The sequence below is a fragment of the Stylophora pistillata genome, chromosome 4 (genome assembly GCF_964205215.1).
Source record: "Stylophora pistillata chromosome 4, jaStyPist1.2, whole genome shotgun sequence".
Lineage (NCBI taxonomy): Eukaryota > Metazoa > Cnidaria > Anthozoa > Scleractinia > Pocilloporidae > Stylophora > Stylophora pistillata.
In genome coordinates, this window is record NC_142522.1 from 35,322,648 (window position 1) to 35,339,808 (window position 17,161).

At 38.9% G+C, this 17,161-nt stretch overlaps 2 protein-coding genes across 2 annotated transcripts; one reads left to right on the plus strand and one right to left on the minus strand.

The window, feature by feature from the left end:
- On the plus strand, nt 1-3,372 carry LOC111327866 (uncharacterized). Its single transcript, XM_022932164.2, has 4 exons — nt 1-198; nt 1,654-1,826; nt 2,255-2,333; nt 2,638-3,372. Exons 1-4 carry the CDS (start codon nt 141-143, stop codon nt 2,859-2,861), a joined length of 534 nt encoding a protein of 177 aa, XP_022787899.2. The 5' UTR covers nt 1-140; the 3' UTR covers nt 2,862-3,372.
- A 4,078-nt stretch (nt 3,373-7,450) lies between these two features.
- On the minus strand, nt 7,451-10,275 carry LOC111327836 (protein SLC31A2-like). The gene is made up of 3 exons (XM_022932125.2): nt 10,112-10,275; nt 8,744-8,897; nt 7,451-8,525 (listed from the first exon to the last, which is right to left on the minus strand). Exons 1-3 carry the CDS (start codon nt 10,182-10,184, stop codon nt 8,258-8,260), a joined length of 495 nt encoding a protein of 164 aa, XP_022787860.2. The 5' UTR covers nt 10,185-10,275; the 3' UTR covers nt 7,451-8,257.
- Nucleotides 10,276-17,161: the final 6,886 nt, after the last annotated feature.

Below are 17,161 nucleotides of genomic sequence, written 5' to 3' on the forward strand. Positions count from 1 at the left end.
TAGGGGGAAAGCAGATGGCAGCTCAGTTACGAGGAAGCTATGTGCTACGAGGAAGTCTTGCATGCTATAAATTCAGGCCGGGCATGACTTAAATTCAATTACTCTCAGGCAAGGCTTTTGATCACATCAAGTCTTTCAAGATGAATCTGGGCTTTTTTGTGGCGATCTTAGCAGTTCTTTCGCTGTGGAATACAGCAGGTAAGCCAGATAGCCCTTATTTTTAAGTTCTGTATTTTTCTCGCAGGGTATGAGCAGTCTATTATCTGCGAGTTCTATCACTTCAAGGAAACCACGTTTCGGTCTGTGCCCTTGAAGCATCTAGCCTTTATTTTCAAGTTTTTTTCTTCTTTCAGTCTTCCTTCTTTGTTGAGTACTGAATCCTTTGAATTTTTAACTTACCTTTCCATGCTGATGTTGAGCGGTTCCCTGTCCTTTGAGGATATTTTCGCTTTGCGCAAAAATAAAGAGAATTATTATCTAACTACACTCCGTAGAGAATAAATAACGCCCAGGACGAGTATAAATATCACGTGGTATTTGTACTCCAGAGAACTAGTTAGACAGGTTTTCTCGCATCGCGCAAGCGACGAATTGGATCATAGTACTAACTATGATTGGATTGAGGTTATACTAATAAAAATGGCGGACAATTCAAATTATTTTTCTGACGACGAAAAGTCGGAATGGCTGGTGAATATTGATCCAAATTTATTTGATAAATCGAACGAGGAAAAGCAGTTAGACGACAATGAAATTTCCTCATTTATTGAAGAAAACAGAAACTGCAACACAACAACGTGCCAATTCTGTTTCGCTTCGCGAACTTCTGTCACGCACTCCCTTCAATAAATATCCGTGAAATTCGCCCTCACTGAAGTAACAATTTGAAGTGTTGGGTATTTGTATTTTGACTCACCCTTCGGGCTCGTCAAAATACGGAACAACTCATAAAAATACTCAGCGATACTACACATCAAAACGTCTAATAGATATATATATATATCTCGTTTAATTAGCGACTTTACTAATTTGACACGGCGATGTGCATACCGCATTTAAAGTGTCGTAATTGAGTGCTTGAAAAGGTAATTCAAAGGAAAGTTAGAGGCGCTCCAGATAAGGCATGCTATAGAATCGCTCAGCCTCAAGCTTGCCAAAAACCACCCGTGCATTATAGAGACATAATTAACCAGTATAATTTGAATATATCAACAAAGTAGATATATCAACAAAGTTAAAATAATTAACCAGTCATTGCCGTGAGATGGAGTGGAGAATTTTTTAGGGCAGATCTCATGGATTGTAGAGGGAACAGATGAGGGATCAGTCGTGGACAAATAAGTATAAAGGGGGGGCCATAGAAAATTGACTTCTAGTCAACTGCCAATGAACCCCTTCCCCCAGGCGCCCCCCTCCCCCCCCCCCCACTGCAATGGCCACTGCCTCAAAGCGAAGGTGAAAGTAAACAACGCTCGTTCATGCATGCGCTTTCAAACAACTTTTTTTTCCGTTTACCGGAGATGAACCCCTGAAACTGGCCCAGAGTCACCAAGATTTCTCTCTTAGATGAAGAACAGGGACGTTTTGAGTCGATTTTTCTGAGACTGTTTGTATTTTAGATTTTGGGTTGATTAATTTCCATTTTTCATACAGATGCCAACTCTGATGAGTTATTGGACGTGAAAATTCGCAATCGCAAGTTTCGACTCAGAGAGTCTGAAGTGCGTGAAATGCTGAAGACGGCAGCATTAGAGAAGCATGGATTCAAAGTAAAGGTTACTACCAAGGTGGTGAAAGATCTAGAAAGCGGTGAACAACATTGCCAGGTATATTATTTTCATGTCCTCTTCTCTTATACCCAGAGTTCTTTGCGTGTTTTGTGTTGTTTCAAACTCATAAACGACCTTATTTAAAAGTAAAGGCTGATAGTTTCGAAAGAAACTGTTTGGGGCTGCGTCGGTGGGGGTAACGAAATAATTTGGATATATCAGCAAAGTTGAAATGGTAAATTGGCTACCGTAACGATTATAAAAGCTGACGCTTCGAGCGTCGGCCCTTTGTAATCGTTACGGTGGCCAATTTACCATTTCAGCTTTGTTGATATATCCAAATTATTTAAAAGTATCTGTGTGCTTTGAAGATTGAGGTATATAAGCTTAATCACTGTTTCTTGTTGGGGAGATAAGTTAGTGACAGGCCGGGTATTCCTGTAATTGATACATCACCTGAAAAATTTCAATTTTCCTTTCTTTAGACATCATACCAGTACCACAAAGAAGTCGATTGTTCACGCATGCAAAGAGTTGGAAAGCAGTTGAACGACCGGATTCCTGGTAAAATGGAATAAGTCTTTAATCTTAATGCATATTTAGGAAAAGGAATCATATCACTGTTATTTGTACTATAGACTAAAACTGATCATGACCATTGTTTAAAGTGAGTACCAGAAACGTAAGCAAGATTGTACGTTGCTTATAAATGGAAACTTATGGATTTCTCTATTCACGGATCTATATGCAAAAAACTAATGCTTGGGTCTGCCCACAACCTCTTCGGCGTATTTGGCATCAGGCGCTCCTGAGGGATTTGACTTCTAATAAGAATACTAATAAACGGAATATTTTGTTCTCTATTCAGGTGCTTTTGAACGAGAGATGACTCTAAAAACAAGAGAAGCGATTCAAAACAGAGGTCTGTACAAGATGGGAAAATGTCAATTTGGACTGGCGATAGACATAAAAAAAGACGAGGGCTGTTTTGGCGTGCAGAAGGATACTGAAAAGGCAACCTTAAAACGCTTCAATAAGCAAGATCGTTCTTCATTTGCCAAAGTTAGCGTTGAGATAAAGAATGTGATATAGATATCCACAGAAACAAGAGAAACTCATCAAAAAATAAAATGTTCATCGTATTCAAGAAGCATCAGGATATGTAGCTCCGATGTCTTTGAGATGAAGATTGACTAATGGAAATAAGTGTTCCTTAAAGAGTGAATGTACTCTTCATAAATGTTATATCTAAATGTGTTAAGGTTAGCCTGCAAGAACTACCAAAAAGAACCCAAAAAAAACCCAATAATTACAATAACAGCAATATTATATTATCAAAGGCAGAGATAGCGGCTTTGATTGCGTGGAAATCACTCGCTCGTGTTGTTTAACATTTGATAACGTGTAGATTTTGTTTTCTTTATTTAAGCTGTCTTTGTATATTTTTGTCAGTTTTGTTTCAGACATGATCGTAAACACGCAAATATTGAAGCAGGGCGCGACTGACCTTTTAATGGCATCGTGTTGAATAGTTTTGTATTATTTATAGCGGTTAAAAGAAAACTAAATAAATTTTGCTTGTCGAGATGAATCGTCATTCAGAGCCTGGATGTGTGTCATTTTCGTAAGCAAGTCGATCAGGATCATTGTCATTTCCAAAACCAAAAGTATGATAAATTACTGCTCATTAGCAGTTCAAAGCTACTGATTTATTGATACGTTAATCGTTTCCCAATTACCGGGGAACATTTTTTAAACTATATACACTCTATTCAAAATTTTTCAATTGTCCCCTCTTTTATTCTGCCTAAGACTAATTGATAATTCATTTAGCATCCCTATCAGTTGTCTGATCACTGCAGCTAAGCCCTGGAATATATAAACTGCAATTAAACGAGGAAGCAGATATTCTGTACGATGTCTTCTTGGATTCAATATGATTTGAAAATGCAAGTTGACAGGTTCTTTGCTGACCTACCCTTGACAATGTAGTTTAATTACCTTACCGTTCTGTAATCAATTCATTGATATAATGCATATTGGGGTTGCAAAAAAGAAATCGTTTCGGGCGGTTTTATCACGGTTAGCGGGTATATAACACTCCGTTGTAATTTAAGGCTTTGTAAGGTCAAAAGTGACGAATATTTTATGCAGCAAATGTTACCGTTTCAAAGAGCGTGAAAGCTTGTGTGCTTCTTTGATTCGCCGACCTATTGTCGAGACATCGACATTGATAAAATAATTGATCTCTATCAATAATACGAGGCTGTGGGCACTTCCTGACTCCTTAGGGGGAACAATTCCTGTCAAGTATAAATTATTTTAAGAATTGTTTCTAATTTATGAAGGAAACATATATTTTGCTGTCTCTGTACCACCTGCGCATGAGTCTAGAAATATCATAAACTACAGAAAAAGTAATCTCAGTTCCAAGGCATAACCTTAACACCCTTCCAGCCCCAAGAGGAAAAAGAACAGTGCTATGCAAAGAGATTGTGGAATATAATGTCAAATCCACTCATAAATACGACTTTGCATCAGTCCTTCGGTCAAACACATACTGCCCCCGATTCCAAAATGAGGAATACCTAACGATTACCTACTCAATCGCTCTGGCGACGTTAATTCTTAACACACTTAGCTGCCCTGCAATCCCTGCCCTGGCATGAACGCTTTAGTAATAGTGGCGGTGAGGACCATACAGAGACTTCAAGGCCGTTTACACGGCAGAAAAATCGGGTACGGACGTGTCAAAAAAGGAGTACGGACTGCATAATTTTAGCCGTTTACACGGATGATGTTTTATCACGGGTCGGACAAAAAGAGGCATAAGGACCAAGTTAGCAAGGTTGCGTTTACACACCAATTTCTTGCATGGGACTACAGCATGATTTGGTACAGCTATGTGCTGTTATCGAACATGCGTAATTCTTGTAAACAAAATGGCGACGCGTGATGCTGAGTTCAGGGGTACGGACCCGTGTTTTTTCTGGTTTTGGGGCCATAGACGTCTATGGCCCCAAAACCAGAAAAAAACACGGTTCCGTACCCATCCCCCAAAACATGGTACGGATTGTTTATACGCGCAAAAATGTGAGGTCCGTACTCCTTTTTTGACACGTCCGTACCCGATTTTTCTGCCGTGTAAACGGCCTTTTCAGCTCGAATGTAACTTACTGTTAGCCTCTTTAGCAGGGACAGGAGTGGACAGTTCACAGTTCACAGGAGTGGCACTCTTCCTGCCACCATCGCTGCCGAAATTTTCGCCATGGTTACTGGCTCTGGGACGGTGTACTGTACCATTACGAAACATACTTTGAATTTACGATTTATCTCCGTACTAACCGCTCTTTTTCAACTATTGTTGATCAGTTTTGAGCGTTACCTGGCATTGCGATATCATTTGCGCTATCCTTTCTTTGTAACAAAATTTCGCTTGGCGATGGCTATTGTATCTACTTGGCTTTTAGCCATCGGGTATGTTCTTTTCAGAACACTTTTTGTAACTCATCTGCGTCAGGGAATTCTTCTGTTCATTGTTATATTTTGTGTATCCTCTTTAGTGTATTTTCTCAGCTCTGTGTACGTAATCGCGCGCGGCCACGAAAGGAGAATTAAAAAAGAACAGTCTCCCGCGGGGGAAGAAAATAAACGCTTCTTGAAGGAGAAGAAAGCCTGGATTTCAACGGGCATCATTATTGGTTTCCTTTTGCTGTCTGTCTCACCGACGCTCATCGTATTTTTGGCTTCGAGGTTTCAAGTGGACTTGCGATTGCTGATTTCTTGACGCCCTCTCGAGCAATCGTGTCTCCTGTTGAACTCACTTTGTAACCCGATCATTTGTCGCTTTAGGATTCGAAGTATGCGCCAAGAAATGCTATCGTTCATCGAAAAGGCATAATATAGGAGTATAAGGAATTGTGTATTTGAAATTGGATTTAAATATTTTTAAAGTACAGGGTGATTATTTAAAGACAAAAACACACCACAGCCTTGCGTTCAGAATACTAGAAACGTGATTATTTGTGTGTCTGAATATCTAAACTTAAATCTGACTAGACAAAATAAACGAACATTACTGTTTCAACCATGATGCATTAATAGAGGACAACGTTTGAAATGTATTTCAAACCCAGAAAGGAAAACAATAGTATGGCAACACCAAAATTCTGTATTTTGTCTCATGAAGCCTTGGTTGTGACATGGGGCCATGTCAAATTGTAGGTTTTATTTTTAAGTTGAATAAACAATGGTCATTTGAAGTTTGTCTTTATCTTCTCGATTCTTGATTATTGAGCCTCGTTCTGTTTTGGTCAAGTTTTCTCTTTTTGGTATAAATATCTCTCTCTTAACTTTCTGATTTTAGGATTCTGATATTGAGATTCTAATATCGTTGTGTTCTTTTCATGTTCCTTTCATATGGGTCTTGACGCTTATTTTGATAGAAAAAAATAGGACCGCCGTAAAGTGAATAGTACTGAAACGTAGTCAATAAAGTGACGCGTCGTCAAAATAAACTCGGTCAAAAAGTCATTTTGAGAAAATCGATGAAAAATAACGTACGGTTATCTTAGTTTTAAACCAAATTCTAATGACTCGTAAGCCAACAGAGAAAAATATGGTCACCAGGTAGGAGAATTGGCTTCGAGATATCGGCAGCTGATGATTTAGACATTCAGCAGGCTCTTCATATGGAGCACTTTTCCATATAAATTATTCACAAGTATAAATGTAAATTCTTTTTTGTGGTAACCGTTTGTCATTATAACATAACCAAATTAAAGCGCGCGCCCTGATTGGTCAATTTAGCGTCCACCACTTGCCCATGGGTATAAGCTGCTGATGTTCCGCGCGCGCTTGTTTTTTCTGGTCACGTAAGATTTGTTAAATGAAAGAAAACTCTTGCTTCAATGTGTCAATGTTATGATATAAAACAAATGGTAAACGCCATAGTGTACACTGTTGACACTGTTGAGTTATGGATGCACTTGGGAGGTTTGCTAAGCACTCAAGAAGCTAGAGTCGCTCTCAGCTATCGCCTCGCGCCACTCTTACTCTTCTTTCGTGCTTAGCAACCTACCCGCGTGTATCCATAACTTAATAGTGTACGCTGTGGTGTTTACCATTTGTTAATTGTCAGTTCAAGTCTGTGACATTATTATTCGTTTGCATTTTTATGGCTGATATCCATTCTAATTTTTTTTTTAAGGGAAGAAATAGACAGAAGTGTCTTAAACGATCTAAACATTTAGTTACATGCAAATGAGAACACTTTTCAAGGATGATATTCAGCATCGGAAGATATTAATCAATTTTAATGGATGAAATATTGCACGAAGAAGACAAATTGACGTTTTTAGAATACCTCTTAAGAGAGGATCACAATAGGTAATGGCTCAATAGGTAATGGCTTTTACGGCTAACATTTAAAATTTTGGCCATATTATGGTAGTTAATTTTTTTTTCAGCTCCTCAGGTCACGGGAATATTGCAGTCGCTCGGTGACACTTCTTTTTTGAGTACCAAACATGTCCTTATTTTCCTGGGAAGCGATGAAAGATGAGTACACGGTTACTTTCTTTCCGTCGCGATCAAAGGAAAAATTCTTAGTTATAATTCTTTTTGATTAACGGTTAAAATCGTTAGATGTTATGCCTGACTGCTAAATTTACGGCTAACGGTTACTTGCCATGATGTTTTATTCAGAGGTAAATTGCAGTAAGGTGCATGACATTGCGAAAGATGTGATCAAAATATGACTCATCATTTATTTTGCGGCGGATTTGATATCGGAAAATGTGTCAAAGGATGGCTTAAAAATCATTTGAAAAGTAAAGTATTGCAAAAGGTACTTAGAAATCGCTGCAGTGTACACGGAAAACTTATTAGGGTTGCTTCTTCCTTTTGAAAATACCGCTCTGATATTCATTACAACGACAAGAGTATCTCGGCTGGAGGACACTCGTAGAGTCGATTTGGCCGACGTCTTCGCTACATCCAGGAATTGAATAGCGTATTCTTGATGCTCTGCATAACACACGTGGTCATATCAAGCAATGGCCGTCATGATTCCCGCCTTTTGAAACTTTGCCAAATATACTTAATCATTCGGAATAAAGATCACTTCCAGACTGGTTGTGCCAAGGCTAAGGGATTTTGATGGCTAAGCGTTCCGTGGGTGTAAAAAAACACTAATACAGCGCCTATGCGTATGGCCTGTCTTAACTATTGTCGCAAATTGTTAAAAAAATGTTTTTTTTTTTTTTGGGGGGGAGGGGGATTTTAACATTTTATAACTTATGCTATTGATCTATTTTGAAACTACTGCTAGTTTCGATGTCATGGTCTTATCTCGTGCTGAAGAAAAACCTACACTCAAATTGAAGCCCACTTAAAAGGCCAAAATTAGTCACGATTAAAACTTCCCTCCAGGCATTACTCCATCCTCCTTCGCTTTAGAACACTTCATCGCCGTTATTACTTGACAGCTATATGTCTGTATTTGTTATCAAAGGTTGTCGCTTTCTTCGCACGAAAAGTAAATCCCTTCGAATGTGATAGTAGTCACCAATCTCCTCTCTTTTTGAATAGGCGATAACCAGAGGTGATATCAGATAGTAGCCTAGGCCATGACCAATTACAACAGCCATAAATAGATATGTGTTGTAAGTGTAGGTCACCAACATTAGGAAGTAGCCAACTGATAACTGAACCACATACAAACAAGTGTTTGAGAATTCAGTGAGGACTTTTTGCCTGAAAATGGAGAAGACAAAAAAAAATACAAAAAAAACAAACAAAAAAAAAAGAATGGTTAAGAGAACTCTAGCTGTGTTTCAACATTTTTTATCCTTTCGCCTAGTTTTCTGCTAGAAACCTGATGCTTTAACATCTTATAGTTTCATTTTAAAAGCTAATGCGAGAATTATACTTTGAAGAACTCTTTAAGCGTTTGTTTGACCTTTTATTCTTACCTTTTGTTCAGACCGTCTCGGTGTTCACTGTTCCATTGAGGAATTCTGCTCGGGTCTTCTTTTTTTCGATAAGCTTTAAGAATGGTATGAATCCCCTTAAGGCATTCGTACAGCATCGCAAGGGCAATAACGGCGACGAAGGATCCCACAATACCTGAAGAAGTCAATATTTCAAATGAGAAACCGTTCCCTTGTATCATTCGTGGACGCAAAGTATCTAGAGTGCTTTCCGTTTACCAAGTCTGGCTTAACCCAAAAAGAGATGATTCAAACGGAATGGTTCGCTGCTAGGTGTCTGATGAAATGAAACCAGAACTCTTTATAGTATAAAGGCTGATAGTTTCTAAAGAGACTGTTTGGGGCTGCGTCGGTGGGGGTAACGAATAATTTGGATATCTCAACAAAGTTGAAATGGTAAATTGGCCACCGTAACAATTACAAAACCTGACGTTTCGACCGTTAGCCCTTCGTCGGAGCGAAAAAGTGCTAACGCTCGGAACGTCAGCTTTTGTAATCGTTACGGTGGCCAATTTACCATTTCAACTTTGTTGATATATCCAAATTATTTCTTTATAGTATAGTTTTAACCTGCGATGCGGCGTTCTATTTAAGAGGGAGCTTATAAGCGTAACCAAAAAAGAACGCCTGATCGTACGGCATTGTAGTACAGGCGTGCTAATTGATGTCTACTTATGTATTTTCATTGCCTGGAGGACTGGAGGTTATTCGTTCGAATTGCGCGGACAGTTGCCATGGGAGCATGAAAACTGACTGATCCCACTCAAAGAAGTCAGAGGGCTTGTTCAGACAAAATTAAAGCCATTTCCATTTACAGACAGGAAGGTAAAATTGAACATTCAGTGAAAAACGTTAAGACAATAATCGCACATGTACAATGAATTTACCCCATTTGTGTTCATTGGTTCGTGGAAGATTTTTCAAGTTTCCTGATATTGGTAAGTCCGAAACTAAGAAGAAAAATTCTGCAGGTTGCCCTTCCAAAATGATTATTTTTCGCCCTCAAAGAGTTACCAGACGTCTACAAGCTAAGTTCTTCACTCGAGTTTGCATAAGCATTAACAAGAATTAGGCAATGGCAAAAACTTGAACTTCGACCCCTAAAAGTTGACAACACAGGTTATTGTTCTTTTGGCAAGCATGCCGACATTCACGATTTTTTTCTGCGGTTGTAATTGACAATATAAAACAACCTTGAAATGTGTGCGTGTATTAAACGATTCAGTGTTCGAATTATTATCTGGGAAAAGAAGAGTGAACATAACGGTATTCAATAAGAGGTTTAAGCAAACTGTAATAGGAACATACTAAGTACGTATATTAGGTACTGCACATTCAGTAAATGTTTACCTTTTGATGAAACTATTCTCCATTCTTGAATCAGAACGAAAATTTGTTTCGAGGTACTAAGCGACAGATGCATTTGAGCGGTTCAAGTCAGCCTTTGGTGCGGTGGACGCGGAGCACAGTAATACACCTACTGATCTATTTTTCAGTTCTTTAGGGTCGCATGAATATTGCGGTCGCTCAATAATAACGAATAGAGGGCACTTCTCTCTTAAGTATCAATCGTGTAATTATCTTTCACGGGGGCGGGAGTAGACAGAGGAAGGCACAGCTTACAAACTGTCCTATTCGAATTTTTAAACCGCTGTTTACATGGGGCAAACAGAAATTCCCTTAAATAAATAGGCCTTGTAGGAAATACACTGGAACATGCGCCTTATTTTGCTCACCGTATCGTAGAGTCATGTATCAGAACGTAGATAGCGTTTTGATCATAAGAGGCCTTTAAAACGTCATTTTTCCTTCTTGGCCCAATATTTGATTTTAAATGGGTTAATATCGCTTAGTGATGCATGAATATTATTCTCGACAGTCTCTAGAGCTACATCAAAACCAAAACAAAAATACATGTACGGTAACTGTTAAAAGTACTCAAACATATACATTTAACAACAAATACGTTGTATTGAAGGGAAAATATACGTACTAATAACAATTGACTTTTGAATTCAAGAAAGTGCAACTTTGAGAGACCTTTAATCCCTTCACTCCCTGCGGTGATCAACATGAAACCTCTCCTAAAAATATTCATACATTATCTAGCAAACGCGTGATTAGAATTCTCAAACTTATCACCTACATGTTACTATCTTGATGTAACACCAATTCTTGTAACTTATTTCCAAAGAAATGTTTCCCAACTTGAGAGAAGAACTAGCTCTCTGATCTTGGAAGTTGATGGTACTGAAAAAAGGGTAATTCACCCTTCCGAAACCCAAGATCTTTGAAAAACTAATTATCCTTACGGTTTTACGTAAATTTGTGGCGACCTCGCCACATATCCGCGACATAACGGAGTCTTCTTCTTTTACCTTTTTTAAATTTCTTAGCGTTTTTTTTTTTTTTTTAAGCAATAGAAAAACATTTCCGGGCTCCATGACGTGTAAAGCCACGTGGGATGTTGGGGGAACACAAGAAAAGCTTTAATTTCATGACATAACTAGTTGTCATCGATCAAATGCAGGCTTTATAACCTGATAATGCATCAGCTTTGAAATTGAATTGACCAATCGGACGAAGCGTACTATGTTCATAATCAACAATATGGATCTCCATCTCTTATAATTAATTCTTGCGCAACTAAGTCAAAATAGCAGTTCTTTGTAAAGCGACAGTTGAGGTTCTAGGTTTTACATTAAAATTAACGGCGTCCGATATCATTTTTAGGGCTATTTTTGAAAGGTTGTAAATGTATGTTATAAGACGTTTTCTTGTGTAGTATCGCCGAGTATTTTTACGAGTTGTGCCGTATTTTGACGAGCCCGTAGGGCGAGTCAAAATGCAAATAACGAGTACAAATACTCAGTGATACGACACACTAAAATGTTTAACAAGTTATTTATTATCCAACACCCCAAATCGTTATTTCATTACGGGCGAACTTTGCGGATATTTATTTACGGAGTGCGTGACAGAAGTATGCGAAGTGGAAGGGAATTGGCGCGTTGTCGTGTTGCTGTTTCTATTTTCTTCATTAAATGAGGAAAATTCGTTGTCGTCTAAACGCTTATCTTCGTTCGATTTATCTAATAAACTTGGATCAATATTCGCCAGCCAGTCTGACCCTTCGTTGTCAGAAAAATGATTTAAATTGTCCGCCAGTTTCTTTCGTAGCCTCAAACCAATTCATCGCTTGCGCGATGCGAGAAAACCTGTCTAACCGGCTCTCTGGAGCACACATACCACGTGATATTTGTACTCCTCTTAGGCGTTATTTGTTCTTTACTACACAACAAAACGTCTAATCAGAGATTCATTATCCAACACGCCAAATTGTTATTTCAGTGCGGGCGAATTTCGCGGATATTCCTGGAGCACTAATATCACGTGATATTTGTACTCGTCTCGCACGTTATTTGTACTCTACGAAGCACAATTTGATAATAAATATATCTTATTAGACGTTTTGTTGTGTAGTATCGCTGAGTATTTTTACGAGTTGTGCCGTATTTTGACGAGCCCGTAGGGCGAGTCAACATACAAATAACGAGTAAAAATACTCAGCGATACTACACAACAAAACGTCTAATAAGTCATTTATTATCCAAAACGCCAAACTGTCATCTCAGTGCGGGCGAGTTTCGCGGATATTTATTTACGGGGAGTGCGTGACAGAAGTATGCGAAGCGGAACGGAATTGGCGCGTTGTTGTGTTGCCGTTTCGATTTTCTTCATTAAATGAAGAACTTTTCTGGTCGTCAAGCTGTTTTTCTTCCTTCGATTCATCTAATGAATTTGGATCTATATTTGCCAGCCATTCTGACTCTTCGTCGTCGGAAATATGATTCAAATTGTCCGCCATTTGTTTTTTTTTCGTAACTACAATCCAATTCTTCGCTTGCGCGATGCGAGAAAACCTGTTTAACCGGTACTCTACAATAGACGAGTACAAATACCGCGTGATATTTGTACTCGTCTATGGCGTTATTTGTACTCGTCAAGGTGTAGTTAGATAATAAATATATCTCATTAGACGTTTTGTTGGGTAGTACCGCTGAGTATTTTTACGAATTGTGCCGTATTTTGACGAGCCCGTAGGGCGAGTCAAAATACAAATAACGAGTAAAAGTACTCAACGATACTACACAACAAAACGACTAATAAGTTATTTATTATCCAACACGCCAAACTCTTATCTCAGTGCGGGCGAATTTCGCGGATATTTATTTACGGGGAGTGCGTGACAGAAGTATGCGAAGCGGAACGGAATTGGCGCGTTGTTATGTTGCTGTTTCTACTTTCTTCATTAAATGAAGACATTTTCTGGTCGTCAAGCTGTTTTTCTTCCTTCGATTCATCTAATGAACTTGGATCTATATTTGCCAGCCATTCTGACTCTTTGTCGTCGTAAATATGATTCAAATTGTCCGCCATTTGTTTTTTTTTTCCTAACTACAATCCAATTCTTCGCTTGCGCGATGCGAGAAAGCCTGTTTAACCGGTACTCTACAATAGACGAGTACAAATATCGCGTGATATTTATACTCGACTATGGCGTTATTCGTACTCGTCTAGGTGCAGTTGGATAATAATTAACAATTATTGGACGAGGTTGAGCAAAATGTCGTGATTTGTCAGTGGCGAGCAGATCAATTATTTGCTGAAGCCGAAGGCTAAGGCAAATAATTGATCTGCGAGACACTGACAAATCACGATATTTTGCGATAACCGAGTTCAATAATTGTTTTATCACTCGATCACCGAGTTTGTTTTCAATTTTTTGGGGGAAGCGGCAAGCGCGCACTGCTGCCAGAAATCAAATGGTTTCCTTCTCAGTTAAATAATTTATTCTCTCGACTTTAAATTGTACGTACAGTCAACTGTTATTAACAAAATTTATGCCTTCAAATGGGTGAAACTTCCAGAAACAAGTTCACAGTCTTCAAGGATTTGAAATCCGAAATAAAGGGAAAATGTATTCATTGATGAATTAGCTTGAATACAATCTCTGAAAGTTCACTTTAAAAAGTTGAAAGTGCAGTTGTAAAAGATATTAACTGTCCGCTGCATGCTAGATTGCTTGATACTTAGCTCATTTAGAATATGCTCTTCCTGAGAGGCTGTGAGAAGTGTTTGCGGTGCACTCTCAGCTACAGGAATCGAAGAGGTTGCCGTAATGGTTGTTACGGTCTTCTTGTTGTTCAACGATTCTGATGATTTTTACACACAAGAGCGATCACAAGAGCGACCACAAGAGCGACCACAAGAGCGACCACAAGAGCGACCACAAGAGCGACCACAAGAGCGACCACAAGAGCGTGGTTACTACTGCGCATGAGCAGAATATTATTTGCAGCAAAAACGGAGTTAGACGGTAGTACGCATGAGCAGACCATTATTTGTAGGCCACGTGGTGGGCTCCCAGCCAATGAAAATGGGGGAAAAATCCATCGAATGATAATGGCGATAAAAGGACACGTGCCTCGTGTCTGGTGTCACCTCAGACAGTTATGCCAGGATTCTTGTTTTTGCACCTCTGATAACTAATGAACGGTACTTAAGAACAGATCAGCAGTTTTTCTTTACTTTTTTTGGGGAGGAAGGGTGGGTGGGAAAGGGGATGTTAATCATGATAACGAGAAAGGTACTGCATAAATTATTGTGTTGAAACGAAGCGCGATAATCTCTTTATTGAGGATTCGCGACGGCTGATAAGGTAATATTGCTTAGATGTAGTATACAAAATTTGATATTTCGGCGAGATTCACGTAACATATGTAAGCCATGTTTCTCTAGTTCTCTGGTTAATAAAACGTCTTGAGCATTGAAAGTACTCCTTGGAGAGAAACCTGTGGAATCCTGCCCTAAATTTGTCTAGTAAGACTTGTTTTCAAGAAGGAAAAAAAATATCAGGGAAATTTTGCCCTAAGAAAACTAATCAAAACCATACCAAAATCCTCGAACATGATTGGTTATAAGTTAAGTTAAGTTTTTATTTAATGTGGCACCACACGTAGCTACAAGCTACTTTCCAGGAGGCCCATAATAAACAACAGAAATAAATAATTCAAATTGAACATAAATTGTTAAAAATCCCAACTGGCTGGGGGTAAACCAGTTGGCTATTTACAAGCGTGGCCAAGGATTTGAACTCGGAGCTACCGTGAAACAAATCCAGATAGTGGTCAGCCGGCGGGACTCGAACCCAGGAGCAGCGGATTACGAGTCCGACGCGCTGGCCACGCTGCCTCCTTATATCACCAGCCCCATGTGAGCAGTATACGTGGCATGCTTGTAACTGGACAACATCGTTGGAAGCTTCATGCCTGTGTACTTGGACAGTACATATGCGCGTTATGTGCGGCCGCTGTTGGTGCGCGTTTCGCCGAGTTATTTATGTTATTTTTTTTGTGTAGAAAGGTATAACCGAGGACTAGTATGTTTCTCTAATTTTGTCAAAGTTTTGATTCATTGGTAACAGGATTTCGCTTCGTTCAATTCTAGATCTGTTAATCATACTCGCGGTTGTCTGATTTTGTAAATCGATCACTACCCGTATGAATACAAACCGAGTTGGACTCCACTCAGTCCTATTATCGTAATATACAATGACCTGAAATAATATTAATTCATGGTGTTTTGCTCGTTTCACTGTAGTATTGGGTACCGAGATATCTTTAGAAGTTCTAACTAAAGAGTAGATGGCTATGAGTTGACTTTTATAGGATATTTTTTCTGTTGTGCGCTTTATCGGCAATACTCAAGTGGGAGCCGAAAGATAGGGACCCTCTAAATCCAAAATTCCGACTGAATTCTCCGACAACGAATGAAAACAATAACATTTCATTCAGTATTGCTGCAGTTGCTTTTTCCTTTGTCAATTACGGCTTCCTGTTTTCGTGTTATAACAGTAGCCTCGTTGCGAATGGGAACCATAAATTGGCATATGACGTGCGATATTTTTTGCGACTTATTTACAACACGGAAGTAAATTTGTGATGTCGGTATTTCACTTAGTAACGGAACTTGATCTGGAAAACTTAACTGATATGACCCACTTATATCATATACTTAATCTTCCCTTTTAGGAATGTTCCTTTCGGCGAAAACATCCACTTCTTTCAGTTGGTTCGGTAGTATCAGAAGGTACATTGACGCATTTTGTCCTTTGGTAGCGTTATATTTCCTCTCGCTGGTATAGAAGGTAGGCCTTCAGTCAAGATGTGGCTTTCAATATTTTTTTTAACTGATCTATTTTCCTTTGCCTCGATCAGTTTCGAGACAACGGAAATAGATCAGCTTCGTTTCCTTCTCTGAAGATGATGAAGTTCTCACTGGCAAATCGTGTTTTGCGATCAGAGGAGTGCACGAAGCCTTGTAAACCAAATTTACATCTTTTCCAGTTCAGCTTGTTTGTTTCTTTCATCGTAGTTCCCAGTAGAAAAAATAGAGTGACATGAACAAAGCCAAAAATAAAAACAAAAGCTTCTTAGTATTCCTTTTGAATGTACAGTGAGAATGCGTGATGGTCAGTTGTTGAGAATCATGACAGAAATTCGGCCAAACAAAGAAAGGAAGTTTTTTTTTTTATCTGTGTAAGGCACCAGCCATTATGTTTACTGTTTTTTTACTGCCTGCAGGCGTCATCTAAAGATATCGTCCGGGCTGATTTACAAGCTCTGAAAAGCATTTATATTGATAAGGAATTTGACCGAAAATATCTCTCCTACCCCAGTGGGAGCTTATGGGCAGGAGAGGTAGAAAATAGATAATTTTCAGAGGAAACGAAACTATTCATGAGAAGACACACAGAGTTTGTACTGTAAGTATCTCGGAGAGCTCCATACAATTCCTTATAATAAAATTATTAGGAATTGTATATGGAGCTTTTTCAGCATTAGTCGAGGCGCGGTGGGTGTTGTCACATATGATTCTCGCAAGGATCATACGTGACAACACCCGCCGTGCCACGACTAACGCTAAAAAAGCTCCATACAATTCCTTATAATAAAATTATAAGTAAGGAGCTCTCTGCGATACTTACAGTGCAAGCCCTGTGTGTCTTCTCATGTTAGGGACAAGAAAAGCGAATTGATCGAATCAAAAACTTTTCGCCATGCACTTCCTTGTAGCAACCTGCAATATTTACCCCGTGACGATCCCAGAAATCTTCGAGCAAACACAAGGATCCGATTACTGTGAACGCATTCATTCAGAATTACCTTCAAAGGAAATTTAAAAACTCTTGTTTTAATAACGAAAATGAGTTTGCATTTTCGAGTTAATCCGATCTCATGCCGAGCGTTTTAGTGACAACGTTCATTCTGATAACTGACAGGAAAACTAAGCTTGTTTAGCCGGCATAAATTTACTAACGTTCTATCAAATAAAACT

Excerpts from the sequence above, each read along its gene's own strand:
- LOC111327866 (XM_022932164.2), top strand. The coding sequence starts at position 141 with ATGAATCTGGGCTTTTTTGTGGCGATCTTAGCAGTTCTTTCGCTGTGG. Across the intron at positions 199-1,653 it reads TTCGCTGTGGAATACAGCAG|ATGCCAACTCTGATGAGTTA; the intron begins GTAAGCCAGATA and ends TTTTTCATACAG. Across the intron at positions 2,334-2,637 it reads GTTGAACGACCGGATTCCTG|GTGCTTTTGAACGAGAGATG; the intron begins GTAAAATGGAAT and ends TTCTCTATTCAG.
- LOC111327836 (XM_022932125.2), bottom strand. The coding sequence starts at position 10,184 with ATGCATCTGTCGCTTAGTACCTCGAAACAAATTTTCGTTCTGATTCAA. Across the intron at positions 8,898-10,111 it reads GAGAATAGTTTCATCAAAAG|GTATTGTGGGATCCTTCGTC; the intron begins GTAAACATTTAC and ends TGACTTCTTCAG. Across the intron at positions 8,526-8,743 it reads CGAGACGGTCTGAACAAAAG|GCAAAAAGTCCTCACTGAAT; the intron begins GTAAGAATAAAA and ends CTCCATTTTCAG.